This window comes from Heterocephalus glaber, unplaced genomic scaffold, assembly GCF_053883595.1.
Source record: "Heterocephalus glaber isolate CG9 unplaced genomic scaffold, H.glaber_assembly_v1.0 deba00001452, whole genome shotgun sequence".
Lineage (NCBI taxonomy): Eukaryota > Metazoa > Chordata > Mammalia > Rodentia > Bathyergidae > Heterocephalus > Heterocephalus glaber.
The window spans coordinates 20857103-20873855 of record NW_028258302.1 but is presented as its reverse complement, the minus strand read 5'-3'; the positions used below and the strand labels follow the sequence as shown (position 1 = coordinate 20873855).

The window sequence follows — 16753 nt, the reverse complement described above, 5'->3', positions numbered from 1 at the left end:
ATCAACCTACAGCTGCTAAGAAATGATGAGCTTATTGTAATTGGATAATAGCAGCTTGAGGAGACATCAGAGAATTCTGAGCCTAGGCACCCACTCATCCCTCTTCAGAGCAGTAGTCAGGTTCCTGGAGATGACTCCTTCCACTGGCAGATGCGGCTGTTGCTGCCTTGGGTTCTGTCATCAAAAGACAGTGGCTTTTGACAAAAGGGCTCCATGTGGGAGAAAAGGTAACATCCTCAAGAAGGAAGGAAGTCAGGTTGTGGACAACCAGAGGATGAACATCACTCAGGAACCAAGGGAGGAATAACCTGTCAAGAACTATGATTTAGTGGGAGGGGTAGGGGAAAGGAAAAAAGGGAAAATAAAAAATACGAGAAAAGGAAAAAAATGGAAACAAAGTCTTTGCAAATAGGGAAGGGTGGAGGGGGTGAAGGGAGGGCAGGGGAATAGGGGAAAAAGTAAGAACCAAGATACTCATGTAATGGTACAAGATCACAATGATGAATGTAACTGTATTTTATACCTAAAATGTACCAATAAACTTAATGGGGGAAAAAAAGAACTATGATTTAGCAAAGAGAGAATAGATAACACAGAGGGATACACCATGTGCAGGAGACAGAGAACAGAGAAAAGACTGAAAATACACAAAAATATGCACACCTACATCCATGGCAGATAAAAATGACCCACACAGATTCATTCTCTCATTCAATCAAGAGACATTAAGTGTCCAATGCACTGCTCTAGACATTAGAGGGACAACACTGAAAATGACATATTCCTTGTCTTCTTGGAGCTTATGTTCTAGGAGAGGAAGAAAGACTAGAAGTAAACAAATGAGGAAGATCAGTTTGGAGAAACAAAGCATGATGATATGATAATGAGTGACAGGTGTGTAGCCAGGTGTGTAACAGATGTCTGTCTGAGCATGAGGCCTGGCAGATGGTGAAGAGCCCACCTTGAGTAGAGTGGGCAGAGAGAGCGCAAAACATGCAAAGGACTGGAGCAGGTTAATGGCAAGCTACTTAGCAAATAGAACAGAGGATATTGTGGTAGGGATGAAGCGGACCAGCAGGCAGGGGTGAGGCCAGTGAGGGCCTAGTCAACCATGGTGTACAATGTGAGGGGAGCTGTTGCATAAGCAAGAGAATGCCAAGAATGACCTCCCTGGCTACTCTATGCAGAATGGACCACAGGGAGGTAAAAGTGGGGAAAAAGGCCAGCTTGAGGTGATTGCAGAGACTAAAGAATCTTCGGATAGCATGGAAGCTGGAGCGGAGGCAGAGGTGCAAGCAAAGCTCTGCTTTCAAAGTGAGACATGCCGGAGCCCCAAGGCAAATAACAGCATCCAAAGCAACAGCAAAATGATGGCAATTACTCTGCCAGGCAGCAGGCCTCCCAAATGTGGCATTTAATCCATTCTGTGAGGAATGCACTCATGTTCTGTGAGGTATGCACACTTTCCATAGTTAGGGAAAGTAAGTGAACAAGTCCTCCTGCAAGATTTGGGAAGGCTTCTCATACAGCTAAAATTTGAAGGATGAATAAAAATTTATCAGTGGGAAAAAAATTATCAAATCAGGGAAACTAAGTTGATGGTCATGATGAGTCAAAGAGTGGTTTATGCACTGGATGGAAAAGTGAAAGAGACAATAAATTCAGTTCATTCACACAGTCACCCTGAAAAGTGGATGTATTTGCCCCATTTTACAAAGGAAGTAACATCAGCGGGGGGACTTTCTCAAATTCACACAGTTGGACAAGGACAGAGCTGGGATTTCAGGCCCAGGTCTCGCTGCCTGCAAAGCCAGGCTTACTGTTGCAACCTGTGAACATCTCCAGACAGAGGGGCCCAGGACAGGTGGTCTGGAGGTCTTTGGTTCAGAGTACAAGTAAGATCTACATGAAACTTGGTAAGCTATGGGGGACCAGTATCAGGCCACAGAGGGATCTCAGAACCCCATGATTGCCCAAATCAGAGGGTTTTCCTTTCTCCTCCAGACAGAAATCATCCGGAAACGCCTCCACAAAGACATTCCCCATCATTCGGTCATCATGCTCAACTTCTGCCCTGACCTCCAGTCTGTGCAGCCAAACCTGAGAAAGACCCATGGAGAGTTCATCTTCCTCATTGACAGGAGCAGCAGTATGAGTGGGACCAGCATCCACCATGTCAAGGTACCTGCCACAAAGGCCATTCCCCAGGACCCAGGTTCCAGGGTAAATCAACTGTGCTTCCCAGTCCTGGCTCCTCCATACTTTCTATTACAAGAAACAAATATATATATATAAACAGAGACACTCAAACTCAGTTTGCTCCCAAAATAAAACCCTTAAGTGTTGTGAGCAGGGGCAGAACAGTTGTCCATTGAAATCACAAATGAAGTCATCAATAGCTGTCTTTGGCATTCTACAAACTTCTGTTGCATGCCTATTCTGGCTAAAACACCTCACTAGTCCTGAGTGAGAAGGGGTGCAGAGAAGAGGGGAAGAAAACAAACACTTGCTGAGGATCTGCTATGTGCCAGGTGCTGTGCAAACCATTTAATGCACAGCTTGGTATTGAATCCAATATCCTAGGAAGTTGGTCCTGTTGTCACTATTTACCATAAGAGAAAACAGATCGTGAGAGTTACAGTCATCTACCCAAAGTCACCCCATTAGTGGTCTGTGATCAAACCCATGTCTACCTGACTCTCCTCCAGTGGACATCAGCGATTCATTGCACATGGTGCTATCATAAAGGAATGAGTAGAATTGAGAAGAAAAGATTGGCTCTTCTTTTTCTCAAATACCTAGGATGAAAAAACAATTGCTGCCTTTAAGCACCTTATAGTCAAGTGAGGGACACAGGCAGAATGCCTGCAGCTTGATCTCCCTGCTAAGGAGAGCTCAGCAGGAGTGTAGAAGAAAGGGGATTAAAACCCTCCCCAGCCATCCAGAGGTATTCCCTCCCTCATGGGAAATTTTTCATCTTGATTATGGCATTATCCAACACTCCCTTGTATTTTGGCTTCTGTAGATGTCTATCTTCCCATCTGGAGTTATGAATTAATTAAGAGAAAGAACCAGATATTTCTCATCTATCTTTCCCCAAGGGGTCTAGCTCTCTGTTTATGTATAAAACGACTTCAGTCTGTTTATTGGACTGGGTAAAGACTGTAGTTCAAGAGAACAAGGGATGAAGCAACAAGAAGAGAGTGGAGTTCTTCTGCCACCTGAAAATTCATCCATCTCTCTTAGTTTGTCCTTGGAGCAAGCTCTCATTTCCAGAGCAACAGGCTCAGCAAGGCGAGGAGGGGTTAGGTAACTTCTGTGAGGCCAGCTACCTCCTTAGCCTTGCCATGATTGAAGCATGACAAGGACTCATAGAAGAGACCCAAGGTCAAATTTGAGGCATCTTGACGCTGGAATGTAGGTAGGGCTGGTTGGTACCTTCTCCCCACCCTGCCCACCACCAAAGTCAAGAATAAGGGCGGGGATCTGTCCACGGTGCTGAAGTGCTGAATTGCGCTCCAGGCCATTCCATAGCTACACTGATTTGTGAGGGGCATTTCCTTAGTTATGTTAAAACATTATAGGATTACAAACCTAAAACCGTCTTTTGGGGGCATTTCATCCATTTTCTGTTCATTTACTACATAAGAAAACTGAATACAGTGCTACTGAAGGATCCCGAGCTTTCTATATCTTGACCTCAGTGCTCATTTTCCTTCCATCGCTTAAGAGGAGATTATGCATTTGCTTCCATTTATAAAACCTCTTTTCTCTGATTATGTCATTTCTACTACATGGCACAGTAGAAAAAGTAATACCTGGGGTCTAGGATCGATTCTGCCACTGAACTGCTATGTGGCTTTAGACAAATTGATTCTCAATTCTGGCTTTCATTTGTCCTTTTGGTAAAATGAAAAGGAAAGATTAATTCAGGGAAGGCCTGTCTCTCTGCTCCCCTCTCCCAAGCCCAGGCAGACATCAATAATTTATTATGACTTTCTTTCCTGCTAAGCGTGGACTCAGTTTCCCTATAGCTTTCTCATTCCAGTGTTCCAGTCAATTACTATCAGTTGAATAGAATTGGTTTTTGAGTGGAAATCCATTCCTTGAACTAAAGCTCTTTCCAATCTTTGCACTCCAGAATTCTCTGACAAGAACTTTCTCTAGCTCACCTTTCAGCCCCCTTTCCCCTTGGAGTCTCCTTTGCTTTTCTCCTGTTCAGGTCACTAAGCTCAAGGTCATTCTTTACAAATGGCTTTGCATGGGTACAACCTGTTCTGCTAAACATAACCCTTTCAGAGAAAGGGACAGATGTTGCTCATATCACACACCTCTTTCTTGACAGACAGTATGGCAACTGGGGGGTTGCTTGGGCCATTCATTGTGGTCCATTGTATTGAAGTTTTAGGAGAAACTAGGCTTAGGGAGGAGGGAGAGAATATAAATCCAAACAGCCCATGCCAAAGAGGAAAGTTCAGCCAATTTAATTTCCTGCAGCTGGTCTCATTCTTCAGCTGCCACTTGCTGCCAAAAACATAGCTTTAAAAATTCTAATAGGTGTGAGCAGAGACAATCTGAATGGATCACCAAAGTCTCCTGCTAGCAGGAGTATACATTAATGGCTAATGAAAAAAGCAGATATTGACTTCTTTTGCAGAGACACAAAATATATTGACACAAGCAATGAAGAGAGACAGCGAGGATGTGCATGTGAATGTTTAATGTTAATGTTAGCAGAGGGGGATGGGAGAGGGGCTACGGGGCCAGGGAGCCTGGAAAGTTGTATGATGTGAAAGTTGCCAGAATCCATTGGCAGCTGTTTGTGTCTAGACTTTGGAGGATGACAGTTTTTTTCCCCAAAGCCATGCTGAGATCCCTGGGGTGCCATCAGTAAACTACGTGAGGGTAAAGGGGAGATGTTTATTTCTGAGCTCTGTGCCAAGGCACAGCTGACATGAATAAAGACTTCAGAGTTATATTTGAAAGCCAAGTTCATATTCTTAGGCTTTATGATCCTGTGCAATTCTTTAACCTTCCTGAGCCTCAGTTTCTTCATCTATAAAATAGAATTGTTAAAACTAATATGTATCTCCTTACTGGATGTGTACTTTATTTTAGGCTGGGCCTCAAAGGGGTGACATAACTAGCCCAAGGTCAAGTAGTATTTACACTCAGGTTAAACTTTAAATTGTATCAGTTTAACCACTATGCTAAAACAAAATCAGAGATCAAATATGATTATTAAGTGCTTAGTACAATGATTGGCACATGTTAAGTGCTTGATATTTATCATTGCATTATGTCATCGTTATCATCATGTTTGCTTCTGCTATCAGCCTGTCACCTTCTTTGTCATTATTTTTTCAACATACCTTTATCGGGGTCTTCTGTTTGTACCTAGTTACATGGGTTAAGACTTGATAGTGTTTATAGATATTGGAGGCAAAGTGACACACGTTTCAATCCTGGATCCATTATTTACCACCTGGATGCTCACTAACAAGTTGCTTTAGCTCTCTGTGCCTCAGTCTTGTCTTCTATATAATGGGGATAATAAATGTGCCTGCCTCACATATGCCAGCTATTGTGAAGATTAGCAGGGTATTGCATTTAAAATACATCCTTTGCATTCAACAAATGTAAGATAAAGACACTGTTCCTAGGATTTTGTCACTGGTTAATGATAGCTTGACTCTGATTCAGAGGCCCTGCATGGGAACCAAAAGCCACTCCATCACCAGTGTGACCTGGACCAGCCATTTTCCTCCCCTAGATGTCATTTTGGCTTTGATAGAAGAGCGTGGGTGCTGCCTCCTCTCCTTGCCTCTCAGGGTCAACAAGAGGTGAAATGGAACTGGCCAGCCATTGTAGAGTGACATTGAGAAGTCAGACCTGCTGTGCGGCTGAGAGGTTTTATGATAATGACTCTGATCCAGCCTCTGGTCAGAATCAGCCAGTTTCGTGATATGAAGGAGAAGGAGGTGCTAGGTTCAGACAGCAGGCGACAGACCCCTTTCAAGGTGGCTCCTAAGCTGGGATGACAGTACTGGTGTGTGTGGCAGGACCCTCTGCCTGAACCTGAACACCCTTTTCCCGCCCACCAGGATGCCATGCTGGTGGCCCTTAAGAGCCTCATGCCAACTTGTCTCTTCAATGTCATTGGATTTGGATCCACATTTAAAACGCTCTTCCCTTCCAGCCAGACCTACAATGAGGTAAGAATGGGGCCAACCTGGGACCAGGGGGGTGATAGGTGGTAGGGAGCAGAGAGTAGGAGAGAAAAGGGAAGAAGTAGTAACTCTGGAATCAGCCTCAGACCCATAGACAGCCTAGGTCACATCCAGGGGCAGAAAACTAAAGAGAGGCCATCTCTGCTTAGGCAATCCCTGACATTCCAGCCTTCTGACATCTTCCCTCTTTAATGCAATAATACACTGGGCAAAGGATGTGAGTGCACAGAGATGAGGCATAAGAAGAAGGCAGGGAAGAGACAAGTTTGTGGCCTGTCACTCTGAAGCTTCTGTCTCATGTGGATGAGGGACTCGTGCAAGGTGGAGCTAAAGTGAATGGTGTGAATGTGTGAGTGGAAGGCTGTTGAAGCAGCTATGGATGGAACCCACAAGGCTCAAGCTCCCCACTGAAACAAGACAGCTGTGGCCCTATGAGCACACTCAAAATCAGAACATCCTACCCAGACATAAGAAGAGGAAAGAATGAAGAATAGAAAGAAGTAAAGGAGGAAAGGATGGATGGAGGGAGGGAGGGACATACTAGCTACTTCTCTACTAAAAGTAATTTTGTGAGTTTTTTCAAATACAGGAATGAATAATACATGTTGATTTGTCTCATAATTTTAAATCTAGATAATAAAAAAGAAAAAATTTTAAATCTCCTATGATTACATCAGTTAGGGGGAAATAAAGAAGAAAAATACTGTGAAGAGCTTAGTATAAATCCTTCCAGATCTTGTCCTATGCATTTACACACATTTTCAATCAAGGTAGGATTAGACGTTACATACTGTCCCATCCATAACCTACTTTCCAAGCTATCATGAACATATTTTCATTTCAGAAAGAATTAACTTGTAATATAATTGTAATGGCTGCCCAGTGTTTCACCATACAGATAGATTGAGACTTATTTTACAAAGTCCTAGAGTTAGGCACTTAAATTGCTTCCACTTTTCCCCATTTAGTCATCTTTGTATCATAGATTTTTCATGCATCCTTAATTGTTCTCTTGGGATACATTTTTAGTCTTGCTGATTCAGCAGCTACATATGCATCAACAGACTTTTGATATAGGCCATTACTTATCAGTCCCTTCCAAGCATGGATGTTGGAAGACCTTCTTCCTTAGCCAAGGGCAGGAAGACACACATCTAAGGAAACAACTCTTGCTACAATGACATCCACCCCTTGGCCAGTTAGGTCCCCAAGTGTTAGTCCAAGAGAGAGGAAATCTGAAGCCCAAATTGGGGAAGCAGTTTCTGCAAAGGGTCCTAGGAAGTCAGTGCCAGAGTCAGGCTCAGGACTCAGGTTTTATGTTTCCCAGGCTAGTGTTCTTTTCTCCACATCACCTGCCTCCCTCCTCAGAAAAGTAAATATCATTTGTGCTGAGGAATTAGAGGCTTAATTTGCCACCTTTTCCAGAGGTGCTCATATTTTAGAGAAAAAGGACAGTATTGAGTCACTAGACCACAAACGATGGCATTACAGACATCAGTAGGGAGTGGGTTACACCAAAAAAGCAGCCACCTATTCTTCCCACAGATGGACCAGGAATGAGGTTGAACTGAGAGCCAGGGAAACAAAGAGCTCGTCCTCAGGGTGGATGGGAGTCCCCATGACACAGGGTGACCCTGGGGACTGTCTACCTCTCCCCTTCCCTCTAACCCTTCCCTGCAGGAGAGCTTGGCCATGGCCTGTGACAACATCCAGAGAATCCGGGCTGACATGGGTGGCACCAACATCTTTTCCCCTCTCAAGTGGATTGTCCGGCAGCCAGTGCACCAGGGCCACCCACGGCTCCTCTTCCTGATCACTGCTGGTGCCATCAGCAACACCGGGAAGGTGCTAGAGCTGCTGCGGAACCATGCCTTCTCCACCAGGTCAGCTGGAGCTGGAGGTCCGGGGCCCTGTTATTCCAAGCTGCCCTGGGTCTGGGGGGACCAGAACCAGAGCAAAGTGTGCAAAATGACACAGGGAAAGAACAGAGCTCATAGTTCCCAGAGTGTTGTGCTTCCAGGATGGTGTGGGCTGATTTCCAAGTTTGCCTCTTGGTTGAAAAAGTTCAGGAGCGGGGGAGATGCCCACACTTCTGCCTGCAAGTCCCAAAGAGCAGCATAGGAAGAGGCTGCCCTGACTGCACTAGCTGGGAGTGTATGCATGTGAGTGCCCCACAGGGTGTGCTTCTTCCTTCTTCCTCGCCTGCCTAAAGCAGATCCAGCTCTGAGCTGGCTCTGCTGGACCAAGTTTTGTCTCTTTCCCCTCTCAACTGGGCAAAGATGCAGAGGGGCTGGCAAGTAGCACCATCTGTGTCCCTGTCCCCCAGGTGCTACAGCTTTGGAATTGGACCCAGTGTCTGCCATCGACTGGTAAAAGGGCTGGCATCTGTGTCCAAGGGCAGCGCTGAGTTCCTCGTGGAGGGGGAGCGGCTACAACCAAAGGTAGGCAGAAGGACCTCCCAGTCTCTTCCAGTGATGGAACCTCTGAGGTCCAGACAAGTCAGACAGCAGCTCAGTGGCAGAACTGCTATTTCAGCCCAAATCTGAGCTCTCCGCTAGGCTACCCTGAACCCCAGCGGGAATCAGAGAGGTGATGGCCACAGAGCAAGCAACTCTTAGAGCATCCCCAGGACACTGATCTCCTGCTCTACAGCCACTGAGTCATGTGCTCCACCCACCTTTATAGCTATAGAGCTGTTTGAGGTCATTACTGGCCACCATCTTCTTGATGACAAATAGTGGCTCAGAAGAACCTAAAAGGCCCAGACATTAAAAAGTCTTCTCTCTCTTCCAGCACATTTACCACAAATAACCCAACCCTCAGAAAATCCAGGCCCTCCCAGAGGAGAGCCAGACTCAGGATAGAGCGAAGAGGTTATTGGGAGCCAGCATCTGGGAAAGATAGAAGAGGAGGAAACAAGAAGGGAAAATCTTCCCACCAGAAGGCAGATCCAACACTTGTGAAAGAAAGGAGGAAGCAGATTGGGCAGGGGGCTTCTGACTGCAATTCTCTGCCAAGGCCTTGACCAACCCAATGGGGAACTCTGGAGCAAAGATTGCCCACTTGAAAGTCCACATTGGGCTGGCATGGCCATGTGCTAAAATCACTGTCATCCTCAATCTTTGGCAGAGGGCTTCCAGGGGGAGGTGTAATCTTCGCTTAAAAGCTGGGGCACTGCATCCCTTCAGCAAAAAGGCATGCTCCTTCTTGAAGGGAGAGTTGAGAATATCTCCATTGTCACCACAATCCCTAATCCTTTTCTCCAAGTTTGCCATATGCCCAAGAAATAGTAGAGGGGATGCTAACCCACAGCTGCCATTTGTTGAACACCTGGCATGTGGCAGATACTTCATATCCAACATCTCATATAATCCTCCAAATATACCTTCCCACTTTAACAGAATGGGAAACTGAGGGCCAGAGAAGCAAATTGAATTGCTTAAAAACACTATCCTATGATATGACCCAAACTTTCTCTATGTCCTCAAACCAGAAGGCCATTCTTTGAGCCTCAAATCTTCTTCTTTATAAAATGTTAAGCTTGGAGAAGATGACAGCAAAGATCCATTCCAACTCTGACATTCGAGGAATTCAAGAAACCATGGCTGAGCAAATGAAGCCAAGACCTGTTGCTCTTCCTTCCTGCTCATACCCCTTCAAGCTCATACTCACACAATATTTATACTCCTTTTCTGTACCCCTGATTACACATCCCTCATCCTGTGTTCTGGCCCTACCCAATAGATGGTCAAGTCCTTGAAGAAGGCCATGGCCCCAGTCCTGAGTGATGTGACTGTGGAGTGGGTCTTCCCTGAGACCACTGAAGTCCTGATCTCACCTGTCAGCACCAACACCCTCTTCCCTGGAGAACGGTTGGTGGGGTATGGCATTGTGTGTGATGCCTCCTTGTACGTCTCCAACTCCAGATCTGTAAGTATTCTAGAAATTCCAAGGGCCAGTGGGGTCCAGAACCCATGTTCACAAACCATCCTTCGCTGGAATTCTATTCATGGCAGCTAGGAACTGATTGGAACTGGATTTACCGTTGTAGACACAGTTGGAAGGCAATGGGCATTTGATAGCAACACTCAGGTGAACGTCACCATCTCAAAGTGTGGTTCTGAACAGCTCCTGCAGAAGAACCACTTGAGGAACTTGTCTAAAATGCAGAGCCCATAGCTCCAACCCAGGTCTACTGAATAAGAATCCCTGAAGGTAATCGCAGAAATCTGCGTTTTATATAATCTCCCCTAAGTGATAAAACTCACACTTCAGTTCAAGGACAACTGCACTCAGGTTTCTTTCTCAGAATACTCTTTTCAGCTTGTATCTCTTTAGAAGAATTTGTTTTTATTTATTTGCCAGAAAAAATCCTGTGTATTTGGTGTCACGAGTAGGATAAAAATAAAGAATTTCTCAAAGGGAGGTAAAATTCATGATAAAATGTGAGAGATTGCCTGGGGAGCTTTTTTCTTACCCATCTTCACTTTTTAGTGAGTCTCTCCATTCTATCTTATAGGATTTCTCATCTTATTTTGTTTTTAAGGAGTCACAAACTCAATGCCTAGAGTGATTGGGCAGCTATGAAGAGGACTTGGTGTAAAAATAAAAAGAGCAAATGCCATGATGGATATCAGTCATCACTGAGTTCATAGTTAGAGAGGCCATAAGGAGCGGTAGGAATGTGACAAGCTGGATAGCACACCCTAGGTCAGGCAGCCCCTACTCAGCCCTAACCCTAAACTGCTGCCATGCAGGAATGTGTGTCCTGTGTCAAATGCATTTCCAAGAGAAATTTGAATTTTCTATAAATCTCTAGATTTTGTTCATGTTATAGAATTTCTTAAGAGCTGTGATCAGGGTTATGTTATTGAGGCCAGGTCCTCAACAAACCCTCCCACTAGAACGAACATGACACAGGCACAAAATCCATTCTCCTTTTCTTACTCCTGAGATTGGAATAATTTTCTTCTGCTACTTGTGAAGATGTTGGACAAACAGCACCTTCATATATTGTTCATATCAACATGACTTGCTACCACCTGCCGGGAAAGCAACTGAGAAATAATGAAATTAAAAATATATAAATCTTTCAATGCAATAATGCTACTCCTAAGAATCTAACCAGAGAAATAAAAGTGATATTTATGGCCAAAGATGTTAGGGTTGCAAAAATAAATGACCGCAAAGCAGACATTTAACAATAAGGGACAGTGGGACATTGTAGAGTTGAATATTAAAGAGATTCAGGATTTCCATGTTTCCCATGTTTTTAAGGGCAAAGTTCAAGATACTGATAGATGTAAGCAGTACGGTCCAGATTCTATAAAACAAAAATGATCTCTAAAATCATGCATGTATATAATTTATGTATAATAAATATTTTTATATATCTATTTTGACCTGTGTTTATGTCATGAGGAATGAAGGAACCAGTGGTCCATTTTGTTCATTTTAGTTACCTATCTGGAGAAGGAATGACATTTAGAATTATACTTTTTTAAAATGTTAATGAATGAAATCAGTAATTTAAAATATAAACTACATAGCTGATATGAAAACATAATTTTTTCACCATCTCTTGAACAGAAGTCTACCTAAGCTCCCTAAGCAAACACCTTTCCCATTCTTCAAGCCCCTCGCTGCCCCATGGAAGTCCTTCCTTACATGGGCCTCATTCCCAGTCCTCTTCTCTTCTCCCGCCAGGACAAGAGGCAAAGGTACAGCATGCAACACTCTCAGGAGTCTGGCAGCTCCGTCTTCTACCACTCTCAGGATGAGGGAGTTGGTCCAGACAGTGGAGACGGTATCAAGAGCATGGGGGCACCTTTCAGCCTGGGGCAGGCCAAGGATACCTGGACATTTGGCGGAGACTCCAGTACCAATCACGGTTGGTCCTCTGCACTTTCTGCCCTTCTCCCTTCTGCAGAGAGCCTATATTGACTGCTACCTTATTCTGAGTTCTTACTATGTGCTAAGAACTTTATAAAAACCATGGCCATGAATAGTTAGCAGCTGCAGAAGTGAGTGCCATTATGTCTATTTTACAGATGAAGAAACTGAGACTTGGAGTATTTTTAACAACACTGCTAAATTATTGGAGCTTGAATGAGGTAGATGAGCACAGAAAGACATAGACCTTTTTTACTCGGGTGCCTCTGCACCATGTGTGTTTCCACTCAAAGGCCATTTACCAATTACTCACTAAGGCTAGGTACTGAGCGCAGTGTGAGACACAAAGATGACTCACACCTAGCACCTGCCCTTCAGGCACTCTCCATCTGGTGTGTCACAATTGACCTTAACTCTGATAGAAGCCGAGTGGCAGAGGCCATAACTAGGAGGCTCCTAGGAAGAGAAAAACACAACCAAAACTTCACCTAGGGACTGGTGGGAGGGAGAGAAGCTTCTGGGCATCAGAAAGTGCCTGGGCAAAGGTGTGGAAGTGTGATGCTCAGAAAGCACACCTGATTGTCCACTCATCTAGTTTGTTTGGAGCATACTGTACCTTCAGAAGAGGACACAAGGGAGAGCTGCTGGGAAGAAGATGGGGGTCAGATAAGGTGAGGTTCAGACACTGGCAAAGGAACCTGCACACATTACAGTTGGCACTCAGTGAGGAACTTAGGCTGTTTCCAAGTAGGAAGGAGGTATGGAAGCCCCTCTCCTTCCCTGATGGATTCCCATGCACCTCCCCTGCCCAGGTCTAGACCTCTCCCAGCAACGGAGGGCATACAGCACCAACCAGATCACCCACCACAAGCCATGCCCAAAGGCCACCACCGCCAGTGAGCCCACAGTATCTTCCAGGAGACACCCACTGAGAAAAGCCAAGCTGCAAGACCTCACCAATCAGATCAGCCTGGATGGACAGCAGTGGCAGATTGATTTACAGGTACCCAAGGAAGGTGGGCTGGAGAGGAGCTGGGGAGGCCACAGTTGGGGAAGAGCTGTGTCCTGTGCCTCAACCCTAAGGATGAGTCTGCCCATCACTTACATGGGTGAGTACTAGGTAGAACAGAGTCCAGACCTTCCTGACCCCCAAGCCCCTTTATGGTGTCAGTTTCTCTTCAAAATGTATTTATGAATTACCTACTGAGAGTAGGTAGCCAGCAGTTTAGGAAAGTGAGCCAGCCACTCCTTTCTCCCTTCTCTGACTTTCGTCTCCCCAATCTCAATGATGCCTTCCTAATCCAGGTATTTCTGGTTAATGAGAGCCCCATTGCCTGCACACAGCACTTCCCAGTTGGCATTCAGCATCTGCATCTGTGTGTCATTAGATTTTACAGCACCCTTGGGAGAGAAGGGAGTTTGGGGCCAGCCACCCCCACTTATACACATGTGGAAACTGAGGGCTAGAGGGATAAAGCGACTGACCCAGGGTCACATGACCAGGCAGGGAACTACAACCGAGGGCCGCCTGCCTTCCTTTCACCTCCATCACCCTGCTTCTCCTGTCAGTCTCAGCAAAAAGAAGCAGAGAGTGGGAGCCACAGGCCTAGACCGGGGCTGCTCAGCCTCAGCACCATTGCTAGGTTAATTCTTTGCTGGGGGAAGGGGTCTGCCTACTGGGGTCAATAATAACAACAACAATAGCCCCAGTCACAACAACCAAAAATGCCTCAGACACTGCCACATACCCTGGGCAAAGAGGCAAAATCATCCAGTTGAGAATCATTGTGAGAACCAACTTGCGGCCCACCCATTTTCTTAAAAAATGGGGTTTATGTAGATTTGTGATGAGTCCATAAATGCAGCCCTTCTCTCTCCCTGATGCCCCTGCTCACTCTGCTCATCCAGCCCTTCGCCCAGCCAGGGGCTGCACGAAGTGTGATGTGTGAGTGTGTGGTGTGTGTGTGTACAAGCAAGTGTGTTGGGGAGAATCAGATTGGGAAAGAAGCCAGGCACACAAGCAGGGGTAGGGGAAGAGATGAGCAGAGATGGGCTAGAATAGCTAAGGAACATGTGGAGTGAAGGAAAGGAAGCCACTCTGCCCATGTTCTTGCCAAGTAGAGATGCCACTGAAGGACACCTACTATGTGTCAGGTGCTGGGCCAGTTCCTGGAAAAGTCCTCCACTTAGAGCTGGCTCCCACTAAACATCTGTGGATGGTTGGTGGTCAGGCACTCTTCTCACACATGGGACTTAAACTCTCTTGGCCCCAGATGTCCCACCTATGAGATGGCGAACAGGTCATGTGAATGATTGGGCCCAGGGCCAGAAGGCAGCCCCTATTTAATGGGAAGGCACACTACCCCTCCCAGTAACTCCTTGATAGGGAGGCAAAAGCCCTCACAGTTAACTGTTGACCTAAAAACTTCTGTTACACCTAGTAAGTGCCTTTGCTTCCTCTCCCTTCCCCCTACCAAGGGACATATGTGAGCTCAGAAGCTTGAAATTCATTTCAATTAACTTAATATTCTTCAGTTACAAAAGTAATACATACTCAGTGTTTGCAATAAAAACCCTGCAACAGTTGAGTTGGGTATTAGGTACAAATAGAAGTCCCCCTTCTGTATGCCAAGACCCATTTGATTTTGAGTGTTTCTTTCTAGAAATATTACACACAGACATATGCATGTGTAACACACACATATATTTTAATAATTACATAAACAAACTCCTCTACAGATTACTTTTAATGTCCCTTAATTCATTTTTTATATATAGTAACATTACTCTTTGTGGTGAAGAATTCTCTGAGATGCCTACATCTCAGAGAAAGATTATAAGACTATGTAGACATCTACATAGTCTTATAATCTCCACAATTAAGTATAGAACTAGAAAGATTTAATTTTTTAAAATTGACTATATATTAAACATTTTCTCATAATGATATGAAGAAATCTCTCTTGGTTCAATGTTGTGTGGTGTTCTACAACATGGACATACCATAATTTATTCACCCTCCTCCTACTGATGGATATGTAAATAGCTTTCAGATTTTTACCTTCCAAACCAATACTGCACCAAATTCACAGTGCTTACACATAGATACTTACACCCTTGTAGATTTCTGCAGGATTGTATTCCTACCAATGGAATCACTGGGTCAAAAGATTTGTGTATTTTTATTGTTGTAGATAGTACATTGCTAAATTGTTCTCCCATGAGTATATGTCAGTTTACACTCTAACCTACAGTCCATGAGCAATCCTGTTCACATTGGGTGTCATCAAATGTTTGATGATAGAAAAAAGTAGTAACTTGTTTTAAAGTTTCCTTGCTCTGATTTTTCATGAACGTGCCCATTTTTATGGGTTTATTTAATACCTTTGCTATAAACTGCATCTGAATGCCCTTAACTCTTTATTCTCTTAAGTTTATCTTTTCCCTCCAGTGCTTATAAGAGCATTTTTCTTAAAAAAAAAAAAAATTTGTCATGGATGTTGCAAATATACCTCCCAGTTTACCCCTCACTTTTTATATCAGCACAAGAATAGATAGATTAAATCAACAAAACAGCACAGAAAGTCCATAAGTAAAGCCAAGTGTGCATAAAGGCTTCGATGGACTAGAAGTGAGGGACTAGTGAACCATACTAATTCAGTGGATAAATTGTATTCAATAACAATGAGATTTGTACCACTTGGAAAATCAAGGAAAAGCTGGTTCCTATTTCCTTACAGTAAAATAAATTTCATGTGAATCAAAGACTTACATACACAAACAAAAATAAAATCACAAAAATTCTAGAATATATTTGAGTGGGAAAAACCTTTTAAACAAACATATGGAAAGACATAAGGAAAAGGTGGATAATTTTAACCACACACAAAAAGTTTTAAATTTTATGCCAAAAAAAATAGATTTAGAATTATCTGTGGTGTGTGATTTTCCGTGGTCTCTGTCATGGTTTAGAGTTCATCCGTGGCTTGGGATGGTTCTTGCTGATGTTACTTATGGGTCAAAGAGACAAGGTCATCAGTTCCAGGGTCCTAGAGGAACAGTGACCCAGCAGACACTGTGGTGCCTAGAAAAGAGCTACAGCTAGGGACATAAGGCACTACAGGCTCTGCCACCACCGCCTCCTCCTCTTCCTCCTCCTCCTCCTCCTCCTCCTCCTCTTTCCTGCACCCCTAGCCCTTGCTGAACAGTGGCCAGGACCTGAGCCAGACCTCCAAACTGCATGGCCCAGGGGCCCGAAGGCCCTCTCTGCTGCCTCAAGGCTGCCAGCCCTTCCTGTCCTTGGGCCAGGAGACCCAGGCCTGGAGCTCCATGAGGGAGCTGGATCCTGGATCCAGCCTGAAATCTACCCTGGACAGCCACAGCCCTGGAGATCTGGGTAAGTGTCCAAAGGTGCAAGACCTGATTAGGAACAGGGAGGAATCCTTCATTGTGGCCCAACTTCAGATGACAGACCCAGATGGCCAATGCCTGGTGTCCCTTGAGGGTCTGCTTTGGCCAATCCTGCCCTGGGGACCTAACCAACCCCATTTTCCCCTTTGAATCTGGCCCTTGGACTGCCTATGAGGCTGCAGCTTCATTCTCTGTCCAGCCCATCCGTGCCTAGCACGGCC

General features: G+C 44.7%; 1 protein-coding gene across 10 annotated transcripts in view; it reads left to right on the top strand.

Moving 5' to 3' along the window:
- Nucleotides 1-16753, top strand: part of Vwa5b1 (von Willebrand factor A domain containing 5B1) — a 55361-nt gene that overhangs the window by 24379 nt on the left and 14229 nt on the right. For all 10 annotated transcript variants that reach the window (XR_015452816.1, XM_087215665.1, XM_087215664.1 and 7 more), the window contains 8 exons: nucleotides 2005-2181; nucleotides 6105-6215; nucleotides 7911-8113; nucleotides 8557-8671; nucleotides 9975-10160; nucleotides 11937-12120; nucleotides 12935-13125; nucleotides 16317-16518. Coding sequence is in view for 9 of the 10 variants with exons in the window: in XM_087215665.1 (XP_087071791.1) it covers nucleotides 2005-2181; nucleotides 6105-6215; nucleotides 7911-8113; nucleotides 8557-8671; nucleotides 9975-10160; nucleotides 11937-12120; nucleotides 12935-13125; nucleotides 16317-16518 (1369 nt within the window). In the remaining variant the exon portion in view is untranslated. The remainder of the gene's footprint in view (nucleotides 1-2004; nucleotides 2182-6104; nucleotides 6216-7910; nucleotides 8114-8556; nucleotides 8672-9974; nucleotides 10161-11936; nucleotides 12121-12934; nucleotides 13126-16316; nucleotides 16519-16753) is intronic.